The sequence below is a fragment of the Orbicella franksi genome, chromosome 12 (assembly GCF_964199315.1).
Source record: "Orbicella franksi chromosome 12, jaOrbFran1.1, whole genome shotgun sequence".
NCBI lineage: Eukaryota > Metazoa > Cnidaria > Anthozoa > Scleractinia > Merulinidae > Orbicella > Orbicella franksi.
Window position 1 is genome coordinate 9,063,762 of NC_138156.1, and position 23,224 is coordinate 9,086,985.

The 23,224-nt window shown below is 38.6% G+C and overlaps 1 protein-coding gene across 1 annotated transcript; it reads right to left on the bottom strand.

The window, feature by feature from the left end:
* Positions 1–12,033: 12,033 nt before the first annotated feature.
* LOC145462789 (uncharacterized) lies at positions 12,034–23,211 on the bottom strand. Its single transcript, XM_081446395.1, has 11 exons — positions 22,684–23,211; positions 21,670–21,822; positions 21,139–21,195; positions 20,150–20,251; positions 19,973–20,055; positions 18,407–18,481; positions 18,132–18,174; positions 17,837–17,917; positions 17,020–17,127; positions 16,331–16,455; positions 12,034–13,420 (listed from the first exon to the last, which is right to left on the bottom strand). The coding sequence occupies exons 1-11, from the start codon at positions 22,940–22,942 to the stop codon at positions 13,253–13,255; spliced, it is 1,254 nt and encodes a 417-aa protein (XP_081302521.1). The 5' UTR covers positions 22,943–23,211; the 3' UTR covers positions 12,034–13,252.
* Between the last annotated feature and the right edge of the window lie 13 nt (positions 23,212–23,224).

Genomic DNA, 23,224 nt, shown 5'->3' on the forward strand with positions numbered 1-23,224 from the left:
GCTATAAAAGTATCTCCAAAAAAGCTGCTCCCTGGATACTCTTTCTAGTGAAAGGATATTAAACCTGACTTCGAATAAACGATTTGATTCTTGGGGATTTTTTCGAAGAAAAACCTGCAGTTAAACTGAACATCAAAGTTTCGAAACGATGTATTAAAACATAGTGAGGGCAGAAGCTCCTTTCCTTATCAAAGAAGGCATCCCCACATCTTTGGAGGTTTTCTTTCGCTATGAAACGAAACGAAACAAACAAATCCTCGACCGCAAAAAACGTCAACGCAAGGCCCGAAAAACATCCGCGGAAGAACTGGGTACCATGTCTAAAAATAGCTTAAGAGGGATTGCCTTGGGTATAAGGAGATTCACTCTCTTACCTTGATCTTCTCTTGGTCTCGGTTATCCTTAATTAGCTACAAACATTAGACGGTGTTCTTGGTATGAAACCAATGATAAAGGTTACAGATCAAGTTAAGAGCAAAACCAGTAGACCAGACTTGCTTTCAAAATTTGAAGAATCTGCGGTCCATCGTTATTTCCACTAATACATGGTTTTTATGCCTTGAAATAAAAATCTTTCGCGTTTTAATGAAAAAGTTCCCTTCTTGGGACTCCCGCCAAAACACACAGTCGGCAGTGAAATTTGCATTTGAAAAGAAAGAAATCGACTTTAGTTTGGTCGTTTTTTAAGGCACATGGAGGCCACGATTTGAATTGCAGATGAATCGTACATTAGTATTCAATTATTCATATTTCAAAAGTCACCTCTTCACGAAGAAAGAGCATGGCGAACGTGGCTAAACATGAACGTCGTTCTGTGGTTCTTCTGAGGCAAAGAAAGCTGCTAAGTCAACGTCAAAGTCAACGCATGGAACATCGTCATATTCCTTCGTGGCAGTAAATACAGGGCTTGAACAGCAGGACGTGGAGTCAATGTTAGTTAATGTTGCTTTACAAGAACAAGAATGATGGCCGCAATCAGGAGCAACTTCAACTTCGAAGAAGTGGATAGTTTATTTCGTTACGAGCCTTCTCAAGTTGAGAGGTAATCAAACTTTATTGTGCTGATATTTCGTTCGAATTTCTAGAAAAATGTAGCTGTATGTCCATAGAAGGCTTAAGTAAACATCTTCAATTGGCGTGTCCGACTAATTTGAATAAAATTAAATTCGGACAGGATTCCTTTCAAATGAATGAAATTTTAAACTAAAAAGATCGCAGTCTATACTAGTCTTTTATAGAAAGCACCACTGATCAACAAGCTCACAAACGTAACCTATGTTATGCCTGGATGCCTCCTCTTAAAATATTAATTTGTTATTGTTATTTATCATTATGATAGTCAAGTAATAGTGCATGATAGTTTGGGGTCAAACGGAAACCCCTGCTATGACTATATATCATCGGCTATCATCTGCTATCATGCGCTGTTTGACCAGGGCTTAAGGAATGAGCCTGACTTATTTGGTTGGTTTGGTTGCAGCTGAAGAATTGAGCTAAAGAGAACTCTACAGTTGAAGTAAAGTCTGTGAAGATGGAGCCTGTTGTTTATAAGTACTTGAAGAGGCTGAGCACAAACTCTCAGTTGCAGGTATACATCATTCTTTGTTGTTCAGGCATGTTCACAACAAAATATAGTTATTAGTAACTGCTACAACGATGATGATAATGATGACGATGATGACGTTGATAGTGATGATGATGATGATGTTGATGGTAATGATGAGTGGTGTTACCATGAACACGTTGCTAAGAGGCGCGCGTGTTTTTTGTTTAATGCTCCATACACAACCTTTCATTTGAGATGACTGCAAGTAAAAAACGTTTGGAGAAAATTCTTCCGCAATACAAGATCAATATTAACATCTCTTATATCTTATGAATTGCTAAAATGCTTGGGTTCAAATAAATAGCGTATTTTTTGTTCACTTCTTATAGATCTTGTCCTATCAGTTGAATCGCAGTGGAGATGAGAGGAGTGCTGCATCTTTTAACAATTCTTGCTTCTGATGTTCCATCCACAGTATGGGTACGTACCAAACTCTTACATGTTGCTATTAACTAGGTCTAGCATTGGCACGAAATGACATGAACTATAAAAACACGTATGAGGAGTATTCAATTCATTATGCCTTCTATTTTTTGCCCAGATAGAGTGGTATTAAAGGAACGTTTAGGCCAAACTGGCACAAAAACACTTTGGATGTCAACATCAGCAACAGTTCAAGATCCCTTCATTATTATACATGAACGACAACTGGTTCTCAAAGAAACGTATCGCATGTGGAACGGACCGTTTTAGATGCCATGTACTTGGCTGAGGTAAGAGATTCTACTATAACTTTCTTTAGGAAGATATCGTTATGTTACTAAATTATGCCATGGAAAGATAGAAATCGTTATTGCGTTTGTTAAATAACAACCTTCGACCAGATTGTGCAGGTGGTTAAACAGCTGTCACACGAAATAAACTGAGTTGAAATCGCTGGAAATGGCTTAGTTGTTTACAGGCAAAAAAGCCCACGTATTGGGGTATATAGTTTCTCTATATTGACCCTCTGTTTTTTGTAGAATTCATTGGTTTTCATCCTATGTTCTTACTATCCGAGAGACATGTAAAACATTCTGCCTGAGGAATGCTTTTTTTCTGACAAAGTACCTGAATTTTATAGCGTCTCTAACACTGTCAGTTCGTCCTGCGATATACATTTTAGTTACCCCACCCCATCCCCCTCCCTCGCACATTATCATCATTACCGTCAGGTGCGTTACGCAGTATGTATGTCAGTTCATATTATACTTCATTTACTCCAAGCAGAATTAAAATTTCCAAGCACAGAACGGGATAAGCTGGATATCATCAAACGCTATTCCACAGGAGAAGAACAACTTCTGGACAAATTTTCTTAAAAGAGGTTAGTCGATTAGTATCAAACTGTTTAAACTCAAGGTCGTTTCTATTCCGCAGACTCTAAACTCAGTGTTATTTAGAAGACATTTTGCTTTCATTCACTTTCTACGAAACTCCGAAGAGATAAGTTGCACTTAAATGGCAAGTTAAACAACTACTGGTGGCTTTTTAATTAATTGTGGTAGTTCAGTTTGGAGATTATAACAAAACAAACTACGAAGCTAAGGTTTTGTCTTGTAGGCTCGCCAGAATCGCTGTACGTTGAGGTGCCTTTTTCTTTTCTATTTGTCAATCAGATTTAAACTTGAAGACCGAAAAGTCTATATTTTTTCTGAGTGCTTGAGTCCAAAAGACAAGGACAAGCTATTTTGGCGTAGAATAAAATCTGTAATTGTCAATCTTCTCTTTGGTTGGGGGAAGGAAGCTTCTGGAAGAACAAAACTAAATGGTTACAGTTGACTCTTCAATTATTGAAGCCCTGGGTTCGCGATGTATTTTGCATTCAGTTAGCTCCTTTTAAAACTGTTACTTGAATTGGGTTCACAGACTACAATTGACCAATAAGAGTGTGGAGTGAAGAGTTCGTTTGAGGGAGGGGTCGTTACTTTAATTCTTACACTATTCCACTTCCTGGGTAGAACTGAATTCGTGGCAATACTGAGGAAAATGTGCAATCAACGACCTTATGAGCTAGCTGTGTATAAAACAATTATATCAGCCTTATCTAAACATAACTGTATTTTTCTTTCAAAGGATAACACAATGCCATAAAGCTGGAAAAAGATATCGTGATACGCATGGACAGACAGACAACAGGATAATGTTTTTCTCGAATCACAGGTTAGAGTTTGTGTATTATCAATACACTTGTCTTTTCTGACAAACTCCAGGACAGATGTAAGCCTTTTCTGCCTTCACTAAAACAGCATCTCCTTTAGCTAGATTAAAAGCTCTTTATTTCCGAACGAGACGTTTTAATGGCTGTGGAACTTTGCAACTTTTCTCATTGGAATAAGAACCATTCTTCTCAATTGCATTGGCTCTAATTTAAGGAGACCACATGAACTGAAGAAAAGCTCTCCAAAGGTTTTCTTGACTTTTAATTTACGGAGAGCTTACCCTTGAGTCGTGTATTTGTATAAAGGCATGTCCTAGTCATAAGACTCTAACCAAGATTCTCACCTAAAGAAACCTTAGTTTATTATTTGCAAACAATAGCGGGGATCAATCAGCATAGAAAAATCAGGGAAAGCTGACCTTTCAAGTGCTTGTCCTTCGTTAAAACGTAAAAGGTTTAAAAATCGTACAAGGGCGCAACTCTCTGTGAAATCAAGATCAATCTCCTGCCCGTAAAGTTGATCACATTTTACTTAGATGCACGTTCAGTCAACATGTATTCACATGGAACTTTATATCTCTCTCCAGGAAAATATCAAGCTTGGGATAAGAGAAGCTGGAATGGAAAAAAGGACAACTTCAGGAATGACGCTTTTCAATAAGGTGAGTTGATAAGTTTAGACACGTGCATTAACCTGCAGGTCTGGACCAGGTTGTTCGAAAGCCGCCGATAAACACTACAATACTGCCGTTGACCAAAGCTTTATTTCGCGGTTTAAAACTTTTTTCTCGCCTTTACTGTTTAAATTCACAATTTGCAATTTATCAACAAATTTATTTTTGACGTTAATTCTAGATTGCTATATAAAATTAATCACCGTTGAAACCGAACATTGAATAATGCAAGTAGAAGCTAATAGAGCCCGTGGCTCGGAAAGGAGGAATTTGGATTGAAAAAGACAAAATTATTGACGGATCGACGGAAATTTTGAAAATAAAAGTGCAGAGAATAAACAAGTTCGGAAGTGATCATATTCTCTTGGTGGTTATTATTCATAAAAGCACGGACTTAGTAACGAAACGAAAATAGTTTTTTTTATACAATATTATCATATCTAATGAGCGAGTTTACTCGGAGGCTAAAGCCGCGAACAGGAGCCGCGAAATTCAAATCAAGCATTTGAAGTTCACAATTACTTATATTTGTTTTCTTCCAGAAAAGTTGTTTCATTCACATTTAACTGAAGTCAGAAACGGAAAACTAGAAAAAAATACAAGGTTTTATGCCCAAGACGAATACACCAGGGAATGCATGAAAACAAAATGCAAATCAGTAATAGTTGGTGTCACAGTGCACATTTTGTGTTCAACGTGACGCACATGAGTCGGATTTATCTTGGAGTAATTTCTCATTTTCCTGTAAGAGAACTCAAGGAGGACATGCACTAGCTAGATTATATACAACCTGGTCCAGGGTTTTAAGTTCCGTAAGCGATAGCCCTAAGATTCGCTGCCGTTTTCTGGGGCGCCACTAGACGTGTTGTGTGACAACCCAGATTTCGGACGCGAAGCAAATTCATCCAGAGCCATTTGGAAAATATATAAGAAATAAAAATTTTCACCAAAGAAATCGACTGCGATTATTCAACTGTTGTTGTAACTGACCCCTGATTATTCGACCACTAAATTTAAAGTTTTATTTGATGGAGTCAACCAGCGTTTTTGAAGCAATAAGGATGCGGCGCTTATCGTAACGAGTTTTAGTATTATTATATTGCAGCAACTAATTTACTTTTTTCTTTTATTCTCGTAGGTTTCTGGATGCTTTTGACGTTCATTGCAAAACCAAAAGAAGAAATCAGCCCAGTGGAATTCAAGATAAACACAAGTTTACTCAGAGGTAGAAAACAAACTAAACCAAGAGTTTACCTCAAGACTAAGTCGAAAGAATCGCAGGGAAAATTTGTCACCCAGTATCAAGATAGGACTGTTATCAGAGCGAATTAGTTTCTGCCATTTTGAGCTGTTTGTGAAATCATAGCTTCGACTGAAATTTATCACTGGAATAACACAAATTTTCTAAATATATTTAATGTTGAATTTTTTGTGTTTTTTCCTAAGTAACATCGGTTTGAACGGTTTCAATTTTCCCGCCAAAAGACTTAGAAAAAATACGGGCGCTCAAAATACGCATGCGCCGTTTTTTTTTTCAAAAAAATTTTAATTTCTCCATACTTGCTGTAAGTTCTATTTAAAATTTTGATTTTTCCCGCCAAAAAACTTAGAAAAATACAGGCGCCTAAAATACGCATGCGCCAATTTTTTTAAAAAAAAAAAAAAAAGAAAAGTTAATAATGTTAAGTCTTGTGTACTTTGTAGTTAATTCTATCCTTAATAAAATTGAATTTACTTGTTGTCATCTGCTTTATTTATATTTGTAAATAACATAAGACAATAAATATTACCAGTACAGTTTCCTTTCCCATCTTTATTAGTAATCTTTAATTGTATTTTTTAAACAATAAACAGACAAGTGCTTTTTGTCTTTTAAATAACTTTATTTACTCTAATATTCTTTAGTTAGTTAATTGAAATTCCATTTAATTAATTAAAAAGGTGTCAAGAAAAAATGCTCCCTATATAAACTAAGACTTTTGGCGGGAAAATTGGAAAAAATTTGCACAGCGTTTAACCTGACAACTTTCTGGGCAAAAAAATTCAAAATGGCTTCCCTTGAAATTTTCCCGCCAAAAATTATTTGAACATCACCTCGTGCAAAAAAGTTGAAAGTAAAACGCCAATTTGTTTCCCACCCTTAAAAAAATATTCCAAAACAAATTTTAACCTCGCTCGTTTAAATCGAATTTTGACCGAAAAATTTAAGTATTTTCAAACCCTTTTGTGCGAGGTGATGTTTCGGATGAAAACCTTTTTCAACCGATTCTCGTTTGTAACACAGGACAAGCCGAATCAAAAACTTCGAAACATCTGTAACAACAGTTACGAAATTTTGGAGTATGGCAGAGAATTTCAACTGTTGTTTTGTTAAGAACTTCAATAAATTGGCGCGTCCTAACAATTTGTACTGCAACAGTTATGAAGTTTTTGGAATAATAGACAATTTCAATTGTTGTTTTGAACGTCAAGAAATGCACCTATTCCTAAACAATCTGCAACAACAGTTATGAAGTTTTGAAGTAATAAAGACAATTTCAACTGTTGTTTAGCCACACAACAACTGATCGTGATCTTACTCTTAGTTAATTTCAGGTTCTATTTCAATTTCAACAAAAACTTCAACAATTCAGAAATCAGTGGTAATTTAGTGTCTAATAAATTTTTTAATTCGTTTTAACGCAATGTCCTGTGTTACAACGAGCGCCGGCAGTAATAGTAACAGGTCTTCTTCCAGTTACAAGTATACATTTTCAACCAACTTATCATAAAACCCAAGTGCCTGATCAAAGAGACGCGATTCTATTCTGCAAGTTTAACCCAACCCTTATTGAACTCGAACATTTGATAGACATAAACAGAAGTTATACGGACCACAATAAACACAACGAAATGAAGGCAAAACAATTCAGAAAACAATACAAAGCGATGAAAACACGCAAGAAATGATATGAAACAGTTTGAAATTGACGATTTAATCTCGTTTAATCGTTCAGAAAACACTTTCTCAGATAGCATTATAATTAAACTTTGAAGTTAAACAAGATAGCTATGAAGCCCGGTTAATCGTTTCAGATTTTATTTTATCGTTTTGTTGACGTAAAATAGCATGGAAAAATTAAACCGAGAAGCTTTCATTTCGACTATGTCTGGCACAAGAAAGCGATTATAATTTAATATTATTAAGATAAACAAGACAATTGTGAAGCAAATTAATCAAAGCAGGTTTTCACATTCCACAAATTGAAAAGTTGATTATTTTAAAATTATTCCTCACAGCTGGTTTTGTTTACTAAATTTTTGGCCTGTACAATAAGAAAACTGAAAATCCAGACAATCATAAAGCTGAATAACACGAACTGCAGTTTGTTTCTCTTTTCGAAAATCTGAACAGTTATAGACACATTCAATACTTGACAAAACAATGCGGTCAATTTGGTCACTTTATGTGTGATTTTGTGGTCCGTAACACTAAAACTTGAAATACTGATTTTATCTAGACCTCTTAACCTTACTAATAGTCCCCGAATCAGGCAATAAGGGTTTTATAACATATAATATATAGCAACGTAGAAGCACCGACTGTTTTGCAGACATGACGAAAAGATCTTGAAAAAACAACGCTAAACAATCGAAAAACCCATTTTTCCAAAAGCTAAATAATCGAATAAATTGTAAAAATTTCAGAAATATTTGAAATTTAATAATTTATTAAATTGGATCAAAACAATTATTTTCAGAATTTGGTCCAAGCAAGAACTAAATCAAAATTATCAAGAGTTAAAGTTGGCAATAATGTCTGCAAAAGAATCGGCAAATGGTGGCTGATGTTTAAACAGTTTGAAATTAAAGTACTTCGTTCCATTTCCCAGATTCTTATTAAAAATGCACTTTTTTCTCCTATCCAGACAATTGGTGTACGATTTGTCGAGCCAAGAACTGATGTTCCCTTGCAAATTAAAGTACTCAGTTCCATTTCTCAGATTCTAATTTAAAAGCATATTTTCCTCCGTTCCAAACAATTAGTGTATGATGTCTTGAGCCAAGAGTGGTGTTCCTTTGTAAATTAAACGGTACTTCCTTCCATTTTCCAGCATCTAATTAATTTTTTATCCTGTCCAGACAATCAGTCTGCGATCATTCCTTAGCAAATTTAGACGTAGTTCAGCCACCATTTTTACTATCTATCTGACAATTTCAAAGTTCTTATCTTTGAAGAATTCTTCTTTATTCAGTGATTCCACTTTGTCCACGGCTTCAGCTTCTTTACTCTCCTCTCCTCAATACCAGAGTTAATTTTCCTGAATTCCTGGAGAGGGAATTGAAAATCCATGATCAGCAAATGCCGAAATGTCTAAAAGCTTCAACAAACAAAAACATTTTAAAAATACTGCAGTGAAGAGACTATAACTACGAAACTGGAAAATAACATTTTGAAAGCCAAATCAGTTGACAGTTTAATATGTACAATAACGACCATTCCAAAAGTCAGCAAAGAAACTAAACAAAAGAAAGGAAAATTTGGCAAAGCAAATACAAACTGTTATCTCAAAAAAATAACAATGGATCTTTAGAAAATTAAACCAAATGGCTACCACGGTTTTGTGGCCTGGTTAAAATTTCAGCGCGCATTTTTGCCTGATTTGCCTCACTTGAAATTTTGCAAATAAAATACAGAATTTAAGATATCGCTTTGCTGTCCTGTTTCAATATGAAGCGAAGGTTAAAACGAACAGCGAGTGCACGTGTTCACTCGCTTGGTTAACAGTTTGGGAACTTGTGCGACTTTCTGAGCTAAATTTTCGGAATGTTTTCCAAAAGCAATACTTACCTTCGGTTAGAATAGTGTGACGACTTCTTTCCTCGCGCTAGGTCCTTCCAGCATTCATCTTCTTTCTTCAGGAGTAACATTAGCTCTCAGCCGGACGACACGTCTTCACTCATCAACGAACAATCTAAAATGTGTAAACTCCATGACTGCTATGAATATGGATTAGAAACTCAAGCCAATCGCTGACAAACACGGCACAGATCCAACGCCGGAATTTGTTTGCATGCTTTCTCTGTCAGCGAATCATAAACCGCGAAAAAATAAAGAAGTCGTGTGTTTATGTATTCAAGGATTTTTTGTGAGCATTCCATCTTGTTTTGGTTGCCATGTTGTTACTCATAAATTAAATTATTTTTATTTATTACGTGACTGAGAAAATTACAAACGCGCGCGCCTTAATTTGCACTGCAGTGCAGAAGAATATAATAGACATTTATCATCTGGTCTGTAAGTTCGCTTTTAAATCCTGTTTTCTGCAAAAAAAAACAGTCTCCACGGTATTAGTAATAGTAATTGGACCGGGTGGAGTACAATTCAGGGAGTAATCGCGCGAGTAATTCCAAAATAGGACGAGCGCGAAGCGCGAGGCCGATTTGAAAGTACGAGCACGATTAATAATGGTAACAGGACAGAGTGGAGTCCGATTCGGTCTGTAATCTTACAAGTGATTAACAAAATCAGACGACCGTGAAGCGGAGTCCGATTTGTTAATCACGAGTATGATTACAGACTGAATTGGACGAAACGATGTCCTGTTACCAATTAATCGTAACCATTACAATTTCCCACAAAAGTAAAAGTTTCATTTGAAAAAGAACTTTTAACAGTCATTTTTTAAATATCATAATTAAAAGTATGGCGAACAGCTTGCAAAATGGCTGTTAAGTTTCTTTAAAAACAGTCACCGGAGACTTAACCTCCATAATTTTACAAAGTCAGTGTCTTGAATTGGTTACAAAGTTATTGTGATCAATGTTGTGATTGGTGGATTTAGTGGAGAGGACTTAAAATGATTGGCTCATGTAACTGTCCAATTACAGGTGTCCGATTACAACCAACTGTCCGATTACAATTTTGCAGGTTAATTGGGGCAAAATACAGCAGTTTATGCACCAATCACATTTGAGGAAATCGTAACTGTTATCTTTCAACTTTTAATAGATTGTGGATCTAACATTTTTCTCTCTTTAACGCTGGATAAACGGTATATCAATCAATGATATCCAACAAATTAGATTAAAATTATGAGCCACGCTACGCCCGAGGAATTTGAAAACGTAGCTTATTTCTACGGCGTAGTGTGGACGGGGGCCATAAGTCAGTGGATTCAAAACATATTTGCATTTAATACTGAGTCTAGCGTTTTCACAGGATGTGATTGTTCTCCCGTCTTGATTTCTATTCTGCTTGCTTTCTATGCTGCTTGCTCTCCTCTGCCGCCGAGGGTTTAGTAAAATCACGGCAAAGAATGATTTGAAATTTAAGCCCTGTCATATCTTCTCTAGGACTAAACAACTAGTTTATCACCAACAACTGATAAAATTGTCCTCTGATAACTGATAACTTGTCTGTGTGGGAAAAAGTGCGCTGTATTATTCTAAACTTAGCCCGAAGAAAAAAACACCAAAGATCCGAGTTCATTTGCGCTCGGCACCCAATAATCCGACCTTGAATCCCAGAGGGGGGGGGGGGGGCAACTCCCATATAAAAAAATACGGGGGTACTCGTCGTATCTTTTAGGGGTTAAAAAGGTGGTTCTGCTACCTCTGAGGGTGTTCAGCCTTAAAAGGTCCACAGCGGAAGCTTTCGCGGTACGTTTTAGGGTATTGAGCCAAAACATAACGACAGGAGATAATGTGTTGTTTTAGAATTGGTACCTCCTAGGGGTGAAAACATTTCAAGCCACGCTTACAAAACAAGATCTTGGTACCTCTTAAGAGTTCCTTTCAAAATTTCCGAAGAGCACCTCCGTCCTTTTTTATGGGAGTCCCCCCGGGGGAGTATCCCACTCCTGAAGAAAATAGGCGCAGTTCTTTTGTTACTGATTTTCTGTTATACTTATTTACTAAAAAACGTGGGGGAGGAGTAGAAATGTTTTACTTTGGTCTGCGTTTCAGCTGTCTGATCTTTCCGAGTCGCACACTACCGATTCAGGATAGCTTTGCCCACGGAACTGGTGGCCATACCAGTTTTACCGCTGACAGGTTTAAAGTAATGCACAGCTGATCTCTTTTGTTTGCAAGATTTTATAAATTAACAATCAGCAAAGACTGCGCAGTCATAAACGTGACTATTCGTCTCTAAAATACAAGCCTTCTTGGCTTGTTTTCACAGAAATCTCTGATAACTTTGTATGGGTGCGCGAGTTCCGTGCACTCGATCAGCACATTAGCCTGAATTTCAGCCGTCTTCAGCTTCCCTGGAACTTTTGGTTGTGGAATGGTGCTTGCCTAGTTCCTAGGCCTCACTATTTCACCGCGGTCAATCGTTTCGGGTCACGTGGTCCTGAGCCGTTCGTTTTGGATACGTCACCGAAATCAATTGACCATGAAGGCCTGGGAGAAAGACGTACAGGAACTTGGCAAAAATGGAGCTGGGTTCTCTGCCCAGGGTGGGGACACTTGTCCATCATGTTTCCCTTGGCACCCTGTCTTTCCAGATTGCCTTTAGAACTAATATAATGTCCATGGACTAACTACAGGCAGCACCAGACCACCCCTCCCCCCCCCCCCTACGAGAAAAAGAAACCTCCAGCTAGCGTGATAAGAATTGTGATTTAAGGCGTTGATAGTTATTTTTTGCTTTTTAATCCTTGCAAACTAGTCGTTCAAAGGAGCTCAGTCATAGCATTTTGAGGTAATTACAAGAGATAATTACAAAATTATCTTTAAATTGAAGGAAACCTGACAATAGTAGTTTACTAAGACAGAAAAATACCAAAGAGATGATAATATATCATAGAGGAACAAGGATGGTTAAGGATGGAAAGGATTTACACGGATTACAAACGACGATCTTGAAAAATTTGGGCTCAACTTTTCAAGATGCCCAAACCGCGAATTTGCTCCTTTAAGCTTAAGCTTAAGCAACGACAACGAGGACGCCGAGGACGGCGTTAAGTGAAAAAAGACGTCTAGTGAAAACTAAATTTATATTTCACCTTGGGAATTTCGCAATTATCGAGACCTTTTCAGAATGACTAACGGTCTGAAAACTTGCTTATATGTAATGACAGCGTTCGTGACCACCGTTCTCGTTGCCACCGCCGTCGTGGTATACTCAGCTTAAGCTTCTAAATTACAATCTCGGCAACAAAGAAGAAAAACAGTTAGTTTGTACGAAGGAAACATTAGAGGCGTTGGTTTTAGAGACGTGGATAGAGTCCTGGGACGAGTGCAAACTGGATAGCGTCCTTGAACGAGTGTAAACTATCACGTGCTTAATACTGTTCGTTGTTCATGCTGTACTGTGGCATAACATGCAATCAAGAAGTAATAAGAAGATCCCTTTACGAAAAAAGTCTGGAAGTTTCAGGGAGTTTCAGTTAATCCAAATACAGTCCGTAGGCTTAATTCCGTGTTCATCAGTGTAAAATGTTCGTTGAGGGCGAACCAAAACCAATCAGTAAAATACGCGAGTAAATCCATGTAAAGGGTGGCCACTTGCTCTTATAAAAAATGCCCGCTGAATAAAGTTGACCGCTTAATAACAGTTGAGACTGAAGCTGTCTCTGACAACCTTCCTTCCATAACGTCTTCCGGCGACGAAAACCCAGTTATTACAATCATTTTTCCTGATCAACTTAAAGTTTCTGCTCCGAGCAACATAGCAACATGTCTCGAACATCTCTCAGCAACAGGTCTTCGATTATACGTATCCCCAAACTTCTAACCCGCTGTCGCACGTGGACAGCCAATTGTATCGTGCGACGTAAGACTCAGAATAACTCTCACATTAGAAATTCTTTGTATTGTGCATAAGCTCCCAATTTGTTTGCCAAATTAATAAGGGTCGTCAGTTTTGTTCAGATCCTTCATCTCATCCTCAAGTTCTTGAAGCAAAAGTTCGCCATGTTTGCTCTCTTTTGCCGCCTCTCTGTAAAGTTCTCGCGACTTCTCCCAGTTTTTGTCCACGCCATATCCATAGTAATACATGTTCCCCAGGTTCATCTAAAGAAAAAGAAATCAGTAGAAAATCAAGTTCTCAATGCAGATTTTTTAGCGCTTTTAGTCATTTACCGGTTTTGCGATGTTCTTCTAAGTTTTTCTCGCTACCGTAAAATCCTCAATATACACAAACCTCTGACACCACAGGATGTAAATTCTGAAAGTTCCTTTATAAAGACAACGAAATGCTGCGTCTAAACGCGTCACGTGGCTGAATATGCCGCAGCAAAAACTGAGCAATATCCGGGTGATATTCTCCAATTTGAAAAATATTTGAAGGATAATAGGAGCAATAGGCCCCATTTGAGTTCAAAAATGTGCTCGGATATTTGTCCTTGGACATTATCTGTTCCGAGAAGCAAACATTTTTCCGAGAGCGAAGCTCGAGGAAAACTGTGAGCTTCTAGGCTGTGAACAGGTTCCCTACTCGAGGATGGACAACTCCTCCACGGCCACTTCACTCTCCACCCATGCAGCCGGAGCCTGTTCACTGGCTAATAATGTCCGCGGACAAATATCCGAGCATACTCTCGCTCCAAATGGAGGCTATTGTTTACATATTTTCTTTATTCTCCTCACCTTTCTCCATAGTAATGTATAATGTATAGAGATTGTAAGGAGAAATTGGATGTTGACCGGTTCAACTGAATGGGACAAATTTTCTTAGTCTACTTCCTAATCGTTATACGAGACAACAAAACCCATTCCGCCCTTCCCCCCCCCCCCCCCAGTTACACGCGCCTCAATTCGTTCATCGCCTGATTGCAATCCCAGACAAAAATGGGACACCAAGGAAGTTGACCCCCTCCCCTTACTTACAATGTTGAAAATCGGTTATTTTTTCCCCCTTTTAGTTGAAAAACAAACAAACAAACAGAAAAAAACCCGCGACATTCCCAACATTGATTAGGAAAGAAATTGGGAGGTGGGGGTGGGGAGGGAGAGTATTACCGTTTTCTCTGGGATTGTTTAAATGAGATATTGCTGGTTTTCAGTGTCACGCAATTCAAAATAGATCAAAATATAAATCAAAACCGTTCAATAGATAAAGTCCAGAATCTGAGAAATGAAAGAAGGTAGATATGCAAAGACTCTCGCCAAGATTCTGGTCACAGGAGGAATTTTTCTGAAAAGATGGACGCCAGCGATAAGCACGAGCGATAGCGTCACAGTATTTTAGAATTCGATTACGTGTCAATAACGTACACTTTGTTTCTTGAAATCGGACAGAACTCTAGAATAAGGCTTGTGATATTAGCGGATTATAAATACATCGTAACCGGTGACTGTAGCAAAACGAAATTTGCCTCAAACACAATGGCCTTTAAGGGAAGAAACGATTTTGATGTTACAGTTAAAAGACGTTCAAGCAAGCTGACAGACACACAGAATAGTTTAATTCTCAGGAGGGTTTCAACGCTAAGAACCGAAGAAGGGAACTTTTCCGCTGCGAGTATCGTGAAACGATTAGGAATCGACCATGATGAGGCCAAATCGTGCAAGAAACATTTACCTGAGAACTTTTGGACTGAGCATTTACCTTTCCTTTTGGACGGAACTGGATTTGCCCGCAAAACAAATCCCTGTGAGCAAGCTCGCGTGATAAAGATGGAGGAAGATATCAGGGAGACTTGCAGGTTGGGTTGCACATCCAAGGGACAAGAACAAGGAACTGGCGGCAGAGTGTTAAAACACATGGTGGCCAGCAGTTACGGCAAAGGTATGGTTATTTGTGAGCCGTACAATGAAAATGCCTGGAGCGTACGTTTCAAATTCATATAGACAGAAACTTATACTCCTGTGTTTCAGACAGCAGACAGAAGAATTCATTTGGGTCACGACCGTGACCCTTCGCAAAACGACGCTACGCTTGTCGCCTCAATCGGTCTGTTGAAATTACCACCACGAAGGCGAAAGGCCAGCCTTACACCTATATTGCCTCAGCCTGCAAGCCGGCTCTCGTGCGCTTCGGCACGAGAGAAGGAAAAGTCGTCGAGCGATGCGAGCTGGCGAAAATCCCGCAACAGCTCGCTTCGCTTCCCGACTCTCTATCTCGTCTCCAACAAACTGGAAGAACAGACTCTGTCGCAGAACATAACAAAAGAGTCCTTTTAGCAATTCCAACGAAGAGCAGTAAAGACAGTAAACACGATGTACTCAGAGCGAAGGAAACCTTTAACGTTAATGCAATCAGATCAATGAATGTACATTTACATGATATACACGTACAAATATGAAATAAAGGAAATCGGACTAGATATTGAATTTTTACTGGTGCTGCAAATGGAGGATTTCAACCCATTTTGTTGGTTTCTCTTCTGGTGTGTTCGTTAGCTGTATCCTCAGGACAGTACAGCTCCCTTTTAATTTTGTCCAGCCTGTGCTACAGGATGTAATGTGACATTCTTTACATTCCTCTGGCATGTCGGGACACTAAGCAAGTTGTCCCCCTCCCCCCAGTTACAATGTTGAAAATCGGTTATTTTTCCCCTTTAAGGTGAAAACAAAAAACAAAACAAAACAAAACAAAACATTTCAAACCTTGAATGGGGTGGGGGATGGGGGATATGTGGGTGATCCAGTCTTGCAGTGATGGGTATATCCCTTTGCAGGACCTCCCCTTACGTAGATGTAGAAGTGTCCTAACTACCTTTGTCTGGGATTGTGAGGGAAGGTCTAGTGTCTGGGTTTCGCACTCAAGCACTGCTTTTGGTTTTGCTTTAGCATGTGAGCGAGTTCAACAGCAATGTGGGAACAACGTAGGAACTTAGAAACTGTATCTCACGGCTTTGCCGCTCGCGCCCCAGCCCCAAACACAAAAGCCTGCTCGTAGGCTGCGTGAAGCATTGCTTGAGAACCTTAAAGACGGCTTGCTGTGAAGCACACTAGGGCAATAGTTGATAAATATCAAACCTTGGCCAGCAGGTGTCCTCTGCGAGCAGCGATATCAAAATAATAAGCTGCTTTTTTGAAGTCATGCGTGACACCCATGCCAGCAAAGTAGTTTACTCCAACATTATACTGAGCTGTTAGGTAACCTAATGAGAAAAGGTCAACCAAATACTCAAAAATACAAAACAAAAATACGGTAGCCTACGTTACAGGCGTTCAAAGGGGAAACTAGAACTAGTTTTCTCCTCTCCCTCCCCTTTGAACACCTACCACACAGACTAAGCATACGGGTGCTCCACCAACACAGATTTTCTGGACATAAATAAAGTCATTGAATGATTTATAGTGGGATGGACGGATGGACTGACTGACGGACGACTTACTGACTGAGCGATGGATGGACTGACTGATTGACCGACAGACAAACAGACAGACAGACAGACAGATGGACTGACTGGCTGACTGGTTGACAGACTGACCTACTGACTGACTGACTGACCTACAGAGTGACTAACATACTGACCTACTGATTACCTGACGCACTGACTGATAGACTGACTGACCAACTGAGTGACTGACAGACTGACAGACCGAGACACAGACAGACAGACAGACAGACAGCACCTTTGCTAGGATATACCAAACAATGCAAACAACTTTACTGTTTCTCCTGCCGATCATATGTAAAATTACAAGTCAGCATTGAGTACCTTGGTCAGCTGCTGCCTTATAACAATTGAATGATTTTTCAAAGTCTTTCTCAACTCCTGTGCCTTTCTTGTAAAATGCACCAAGAGTCATGAGAGCTGACACATCACCTTGGTAGAGAAGATCAATCGTATTGTCAGCTTATGATGCTAGATAACAATCTCTTTACAGCCCACTTTGCAGGCATTACTACAATAGCTTCTAACGCTAAGATGGCATTTCTCGATGCTGACAGCAAGTTCGTCAGATCAGAACAAGTCATACCATGCCATGGATTCATGTTGCTAGGGGATATCACTACCATGGGAAGAATCTCTCTCCTTACCTGTTCCTGCATAATTTACAGGCAACCATCAGGTTTGGAGAATATAAACATTCTAATCCCAGGATGAAGGAAAATGGTAGCCCAATTTCAATGACTTAAAAGCAGAAATTACATACAGTGTACGCTATGAAACCTAACTGGTTTGAAGAAGATTTTTAAAAAGTACAAAGGTTAGATCTTTGAGCGACATTTTTGCTGTTACGTCAGTCTAATATAAAGTTAGAAATGCTAAACTGAGGAAACAGGATTAAGGGGAAAAATTCTGGTGGGATATCTGGACAATGATCTGGAAAAGGAAGAAACTGAAAACACTCCTTTTTGGACACAGTCACTAACTTTGTTTTACAATTATGTTTGATGAAGAATATATATTATCTCTTGCAGTATGAAAAAGCTTGAAGTGTTATAATTATGTGTGTTTAAGTGTATTACTTTCTTTACTTCCTCTCCATTTGTTAATCCCATCCCCATTGTAATACTATTTAAAAACTAACCTTTTTCAGCTGCTTTTGTGAAGTATTTAGCTGCCTTTGCAAGATCCACCTTTCCAATCTCTCCACTAGCGTATAAGTTTCCTTCAGAAAGAGAAACAATTGGCTCATTGTAATTAAAACTGAGCACCATATTCCTCACCCAAGATAATTGAATAAGTATCCATCTACAGTGACCGTGGTGAATGCTTGAACCTAGACCACTCAGTCAAGACAGTCCAGCACACAGTGCATTATGCCATACAGTACACACTGCCCAATTTCTTTCCCATATAGCTAGTACAATTACCTCACCTACCAATCATAGTGTTAGCCTCTCTGACGCCATTCTTTGCACTGGCCTGAAGAAAATAACAATATATCTCAGGCCACAAGCTTTGTGATATTTAGCCCGGTAATCAAGGACCAGGCTGGTTCTTAATTTGCTCAAGTTTTGTTTACCCATTATGTTTTTCTTTTTGCTTGTTGGTGGCTCATACATATGTTCACTCCACTAACAATGTAGTCAAATTGCTGGGGTGAAGGATGAGGAGTAGAAGGCCACAAGGACGAGATACTGACTTATTTATTTACCTCATACAGCCTGAGTGCCATCTGCAAGTCCTGTTTCATTCCAGTGCCATTGTGATAAAATTGTGCAAGAGAAAACTGAAATAAAATGTACATGCTTTAGCACTGGTTAGGCACAGTGTATTAAATATGTACAAGTTAATTTAAACCCAAGAGTATCAGTGGAGCATCTAGTGTGATCATTCAGTTGAGGACCACTGTTAATGACTGACAATAATAATTATTATTATTATACATTGTAGTCATCATCTGTCTTCTCATTGGCTAAAGGCCTACAGTTAATTCTGGGAAACAGTGCAACCTACAGATTATTCACTGATCTGCTAGCAGATTAGTGAATAATCCATAGGTTGCAAACGCAATTCCAAGACCAATGTCAAGTTCATGGACAGCGAAGTAAGAACATGGCTTGTCCAAATTAAACTGTGTTCGGCGCAACAATGCGTTTGTCATTATTTTCTTTAAAACAAAGTATAATAAAACAATTATTAGATTCGTTTTTTGCGATATCCGGAATAATCAATGTCTTGGTTGGTGTCATCAGATAACCCTAACTGTAAACTGTAAAGTGATAATACTTACCTTGACCTTGATTATTCCAGATATCACAAAAGCCTCATCCAATAATTGTTTATTATACATTGAACTCACTCTCTCTTTTCTGATTGGCTGAAAGCATTCAGTGAATTTTCAAAAATCAACGCCTGCGACGTCATCTAGCTGCAGATTACACAAGAATCATGTCAAGGACACTCAAGGTCACGGGTAATCATGTCATGTATGACAATGGTGCATGATTTCTAAGGGTAATATGCGCTTTGTGTTGCTTGCCAACAGTGAAAAAGCAAAAACACGACTTCCATTTTTTTTTTTTGTTCAATTTATAATAAAACAATTATTAGATTCAGTTTTTGTGATATCTTGAATAATCAAGGTCTTGGTAAGAGTTATCAGCCTTCGGGTTTGGCTGATAACCCCTACCATGAACTTGATTATTCTGGATATCACAAAAACCAACCTTTGACTCTGATTAAATCATATTTAGGCAAAGCTAATCTTGAGCTGATGCAGTAGCTGAAATTCCTGTCTGGAATACGTCACAAGTCAGGGGTCCATTGGCAAAAAAACTATTCAGAACCATGAAAGATTTGATTGTTGTTTTCTTGCGCAAAAAGGTGTAAAAGCATTCAATTCACAGGGATACTGTTGAGAATTATTCTGCATGCAAAGTTTAGTTAGCTGATCTTTGCAGATCAGCCATATACAAACTATTTCCAAATTGTTACAGATATTTGCTCCCCTCTCTCACCCCTCCTGCCCTCTCTGGTTTGGTTGGTATTCTGGTAAGTATTTCTTGAATCAAGTACGTATTTTCCCCAATGAATCCATATTTAGCATGATGGCGTGACTTAGCGGGTACACGCACGGTCGTTCCTACTTCCAGGATTGCCACTGATGCTTCCGTGGTGTGTATTGCATCAGGCAACCAGCTAACCTTTGAGGCATCAGTTCCCAACTCTTGGCAATGATCAGTTTAATAACAAACTTTAGAGGTTAATAACCTTTTACCTGAGCAAACGGATGGCCCTGTTCAGCAAGCTCTGTAAACAGCTTTCCAGCTTCAACAAGGTCTTTCTCTACTCCGCCTTCTCCTGTGGAGATAAAATGTAAAGAAATTTAGGAATATGATACAAAGAAGTATTTAGGTTGCTTGAGGGTTAAACAGACTCATCAAAGTGTTAAAACCTGTTTCTAGCAGTTTCCCATAACTATACATTCCATCTGGATTACCAGCCATTGCTGAAAATCTGAAAAGTGGAGCAGCTAATTCAACTGCATCTTTTCCTACTGTAAATAAGGAAAAACCAAGCAATCAGTATCACATGAACATAAAATCTAAACAAAGCTTCTATGGAATCTGGACCTGATGTTAACAATGGGAACCCATCAAGTGTGATGTTTCAACCTACTTGGGGTGCTTGTGCTTTAGATTGCCACATTTCACACCAATCTTGTACTTTTACATGTAGTCTCTTATTCAACTGGTCAGCAAAAGGGAAGCGTAAGGACTCTAGACTAGTAATGCACCTGTACTGAAATTCGAAAGTCCCATTTGTACTTGTTCTTGTACCTGTGTAGATGAGGTTCCTATTACTGTGAAACACCGCTAGGTTAAAGGGGTTCTTCAAATGAGTAAATCACCGACTGAAATTTTTTTGGCGTCCAGAATAAGGTGGCTGTAATAAGGAGGTGGCCATATGAACGGGATGGCTGTAAGGCAGAGTTCCTCTGTATCTGGTTAAATACACCATTGGCTATTGACTACCAGTCTCAAACATTTGATTAATAAACGACTTTCACATTCACCCATCAAAATTAAAAATTACAAACTGACTGGAAGACAGATAAACAGGTAGACTGAGAAACAGTGTTAGAAAGTCAGACAGACAGGCAGACAGACAGATGTAAGTGATGTACCAATGATTGTACGGTGACAAGTAAGAGTGAATGATCACATTTTAAAGGTACAGTGGTGTCTTGATTTCTCTAATCTCCAAGGGAAACAAAATTTGGTTAAAAAATTCTGGAATATTAGATATCAGCAGTACAGTTGCACTGAAACAAATCTGAGAATATCAAATGGCCCTCAGTTTGAGTGAATGGGAGGTGCCAAAATGGAAGATTTAAGAAATCTGGAATTCCACTGTATGCAAATCTTGTTTTCTATGTCTTACTTGATTCCTGGGTGTCAAAAATAAGTGTAGCAAGCCAGTAGACATCCTTTGGAGATACTGAAATTAACAGCAAAATCATTTGAAAGTTGTTATGACCCCACTTCTTCTAATAAAGATGAGTTTACAATCTTTAAACATGCATGACAATCTCAGTCTGGAAAAAGACAAAGCAAGGCAATCTCCGTGTTTCTGATAGCTTGGCAGTAGGTTACACGGTCATACATCTTCAAAGGTTTTGCATCACAGGAAGTTAAATGGACTAATCCTATCAAATTGTAATCTTTGTATTCTAAATAATTTTCAAAGACAGTCAAAGCAACAGCATGCACAAATGAAAAAGGTGTTTAGACAAGATCAAAACAAAGGAATCGAACAGAACCTGATCCAAATTTCTTTGCTTCTCTGTAGTTTTCTTAGATGCATCTCTCTTTCTCAATCAAATTAAGTTATCGGGGAATATTTACTTATGGATAGATACAGTCAGGTAGTTTCAAACTGTGCATGACTTGTTAAATAATAAAAATATCTTACATCCTTCTGCAGTTCTTGTGACTGACACTGATAACACTTCTCCTTTCCAGTGCTTGATCAAAGCTTCTAGAAGTTTCATATGTTGTTCCAAATTACTTTGATCCAGGGAATCTTGTAATTTGTCTTTTATTAAGTTTGAAAGGGTTTCAAATGCTGCAAAAAACAAGAGAAACAATCTTTGATATCTGGCATTGACAACAATGATACCGTGAAATAAGGATGTGATCTTCGCAGTTGTTATCGCAATTTAAGCAATCAAAAGTTAAGCCTGAAAAAACAATTCAAAGCTTCAACAGGATTTTTGAGCCTATGGTAGCAGCGCTGTGGTTAACACTGCAAAGTTCTACCATCTGAGCTACAATTTATGAAGACCTCTACATTGAGAGCAAGCCAAATTATTGAGTTCATCTTAACCCATGAAAAGGAAATGAAATATAGAATAAATGATAAACTGCTGCGGAAATATGGAAGAAATGAAGAAGAAATCATCACAATATTGTTATCCCAATTTAAGCAATTGCAAGTTGACCAGTTCACCAGTTGATCAATCTGCAGTTTTTTAACTAAAATCTCCAGGGTTTTTGACCTCGCTCTCCAGGTTTTTTCTGCTTTGAGGTTGAGAAGTCTGTTCTTCCAGTATCAGCCTGTTACTTGTTCATTTTTCTTCCTTGGGACTCACACTAAATCCATGTCATCACCTGACATGAGTCATGCATGCAGTAGTGATGGAAAAAATAATCATAGGAAAGAATATCCTCAGCATCCCTACCCCTGAGCCAGCCACAATGTAATGCCCCTCCCGACTCAACCAACAAATTCTGCCATAAAGCATAGTGGTGATCTCAACCTATTTCCTATTGTCAGTGCATACCTCCCTGTCTCCCAGGATGGACGGGGGGGGGGGTGCTGGGGCAGAGAGGGTGGATATGGGGTAGGTCGTGATAAAGGAGAGAGGTACACATTTTATGAAGCAAAAGTTCTAAGAATCTAGCAGCAATTTGTATTTCCACTTACTGAGCTGTGGAGTATTGTCAGGGCCAGGTCCAGTCGTTGAAAGTCTGTTTTCTCGTAATCTCAAAAAATTTCCCACGTTGTGCCTTGAAAATGTAGTCGGAAATGCAGGCGATCCACTTCTCCCTAGCGCTAAATAACTCAAGCTGCATCTGTGATAGAATAATACACATCGTTCCCTTAAAAAACAACGGATCCCATCAGCAATGAGCGGACGGCAAAGTTGAGAAGAAATGCGAAGACAACGAGAGCTGGCCGCCATGTTCGTAATGTTTAGAACCTTTTGAGCCCGCGATCACCGGAAAACATTATTTGTTTATTCCTTCGGGGGACGAGTTGGGGGAAATAATTGCAAAGCATAAATTCCTCCATTAAGCGACTTTAGAACAGAACACTTTCTGTGTTAATAGAATTTTTACGTCCGAATAGTCACATTTACTAGCTTCTTGGCGATTCCAAATGTTAAATTCAGCGATCCCGATACAATTCAATCACAACTTCCTGACCCGTCCCTCCCTAGAAGTTGACCGCTAGTTTGCGTGCG

Excerpts from the sequence above, each read along its gene's own strand:
- LOC145462789 (XM_081446395.1), bottom strand. The coding sequence starts at position 22,942 with ATGGCGGCCAGCTCTCGTTGTCTTCGCATTTCTTCTCAACTTTGCCGT. Across the intron at positions 21,823-22,683 it reads TGACAATACTCCACAGCTCA|CATTTGAAACCCTTTCAAAC; the intron begins GTAAGTGGAAAT and ends TGTTTTTTGCAG. Across the intron at positions 20,252-21,138 it reads TTTTGACACCCAGGAATCAA|TAGGAAAAGATGCAGTTGAA; the intron begins GTAAGACATAGA and ends CCTTATTTACAG.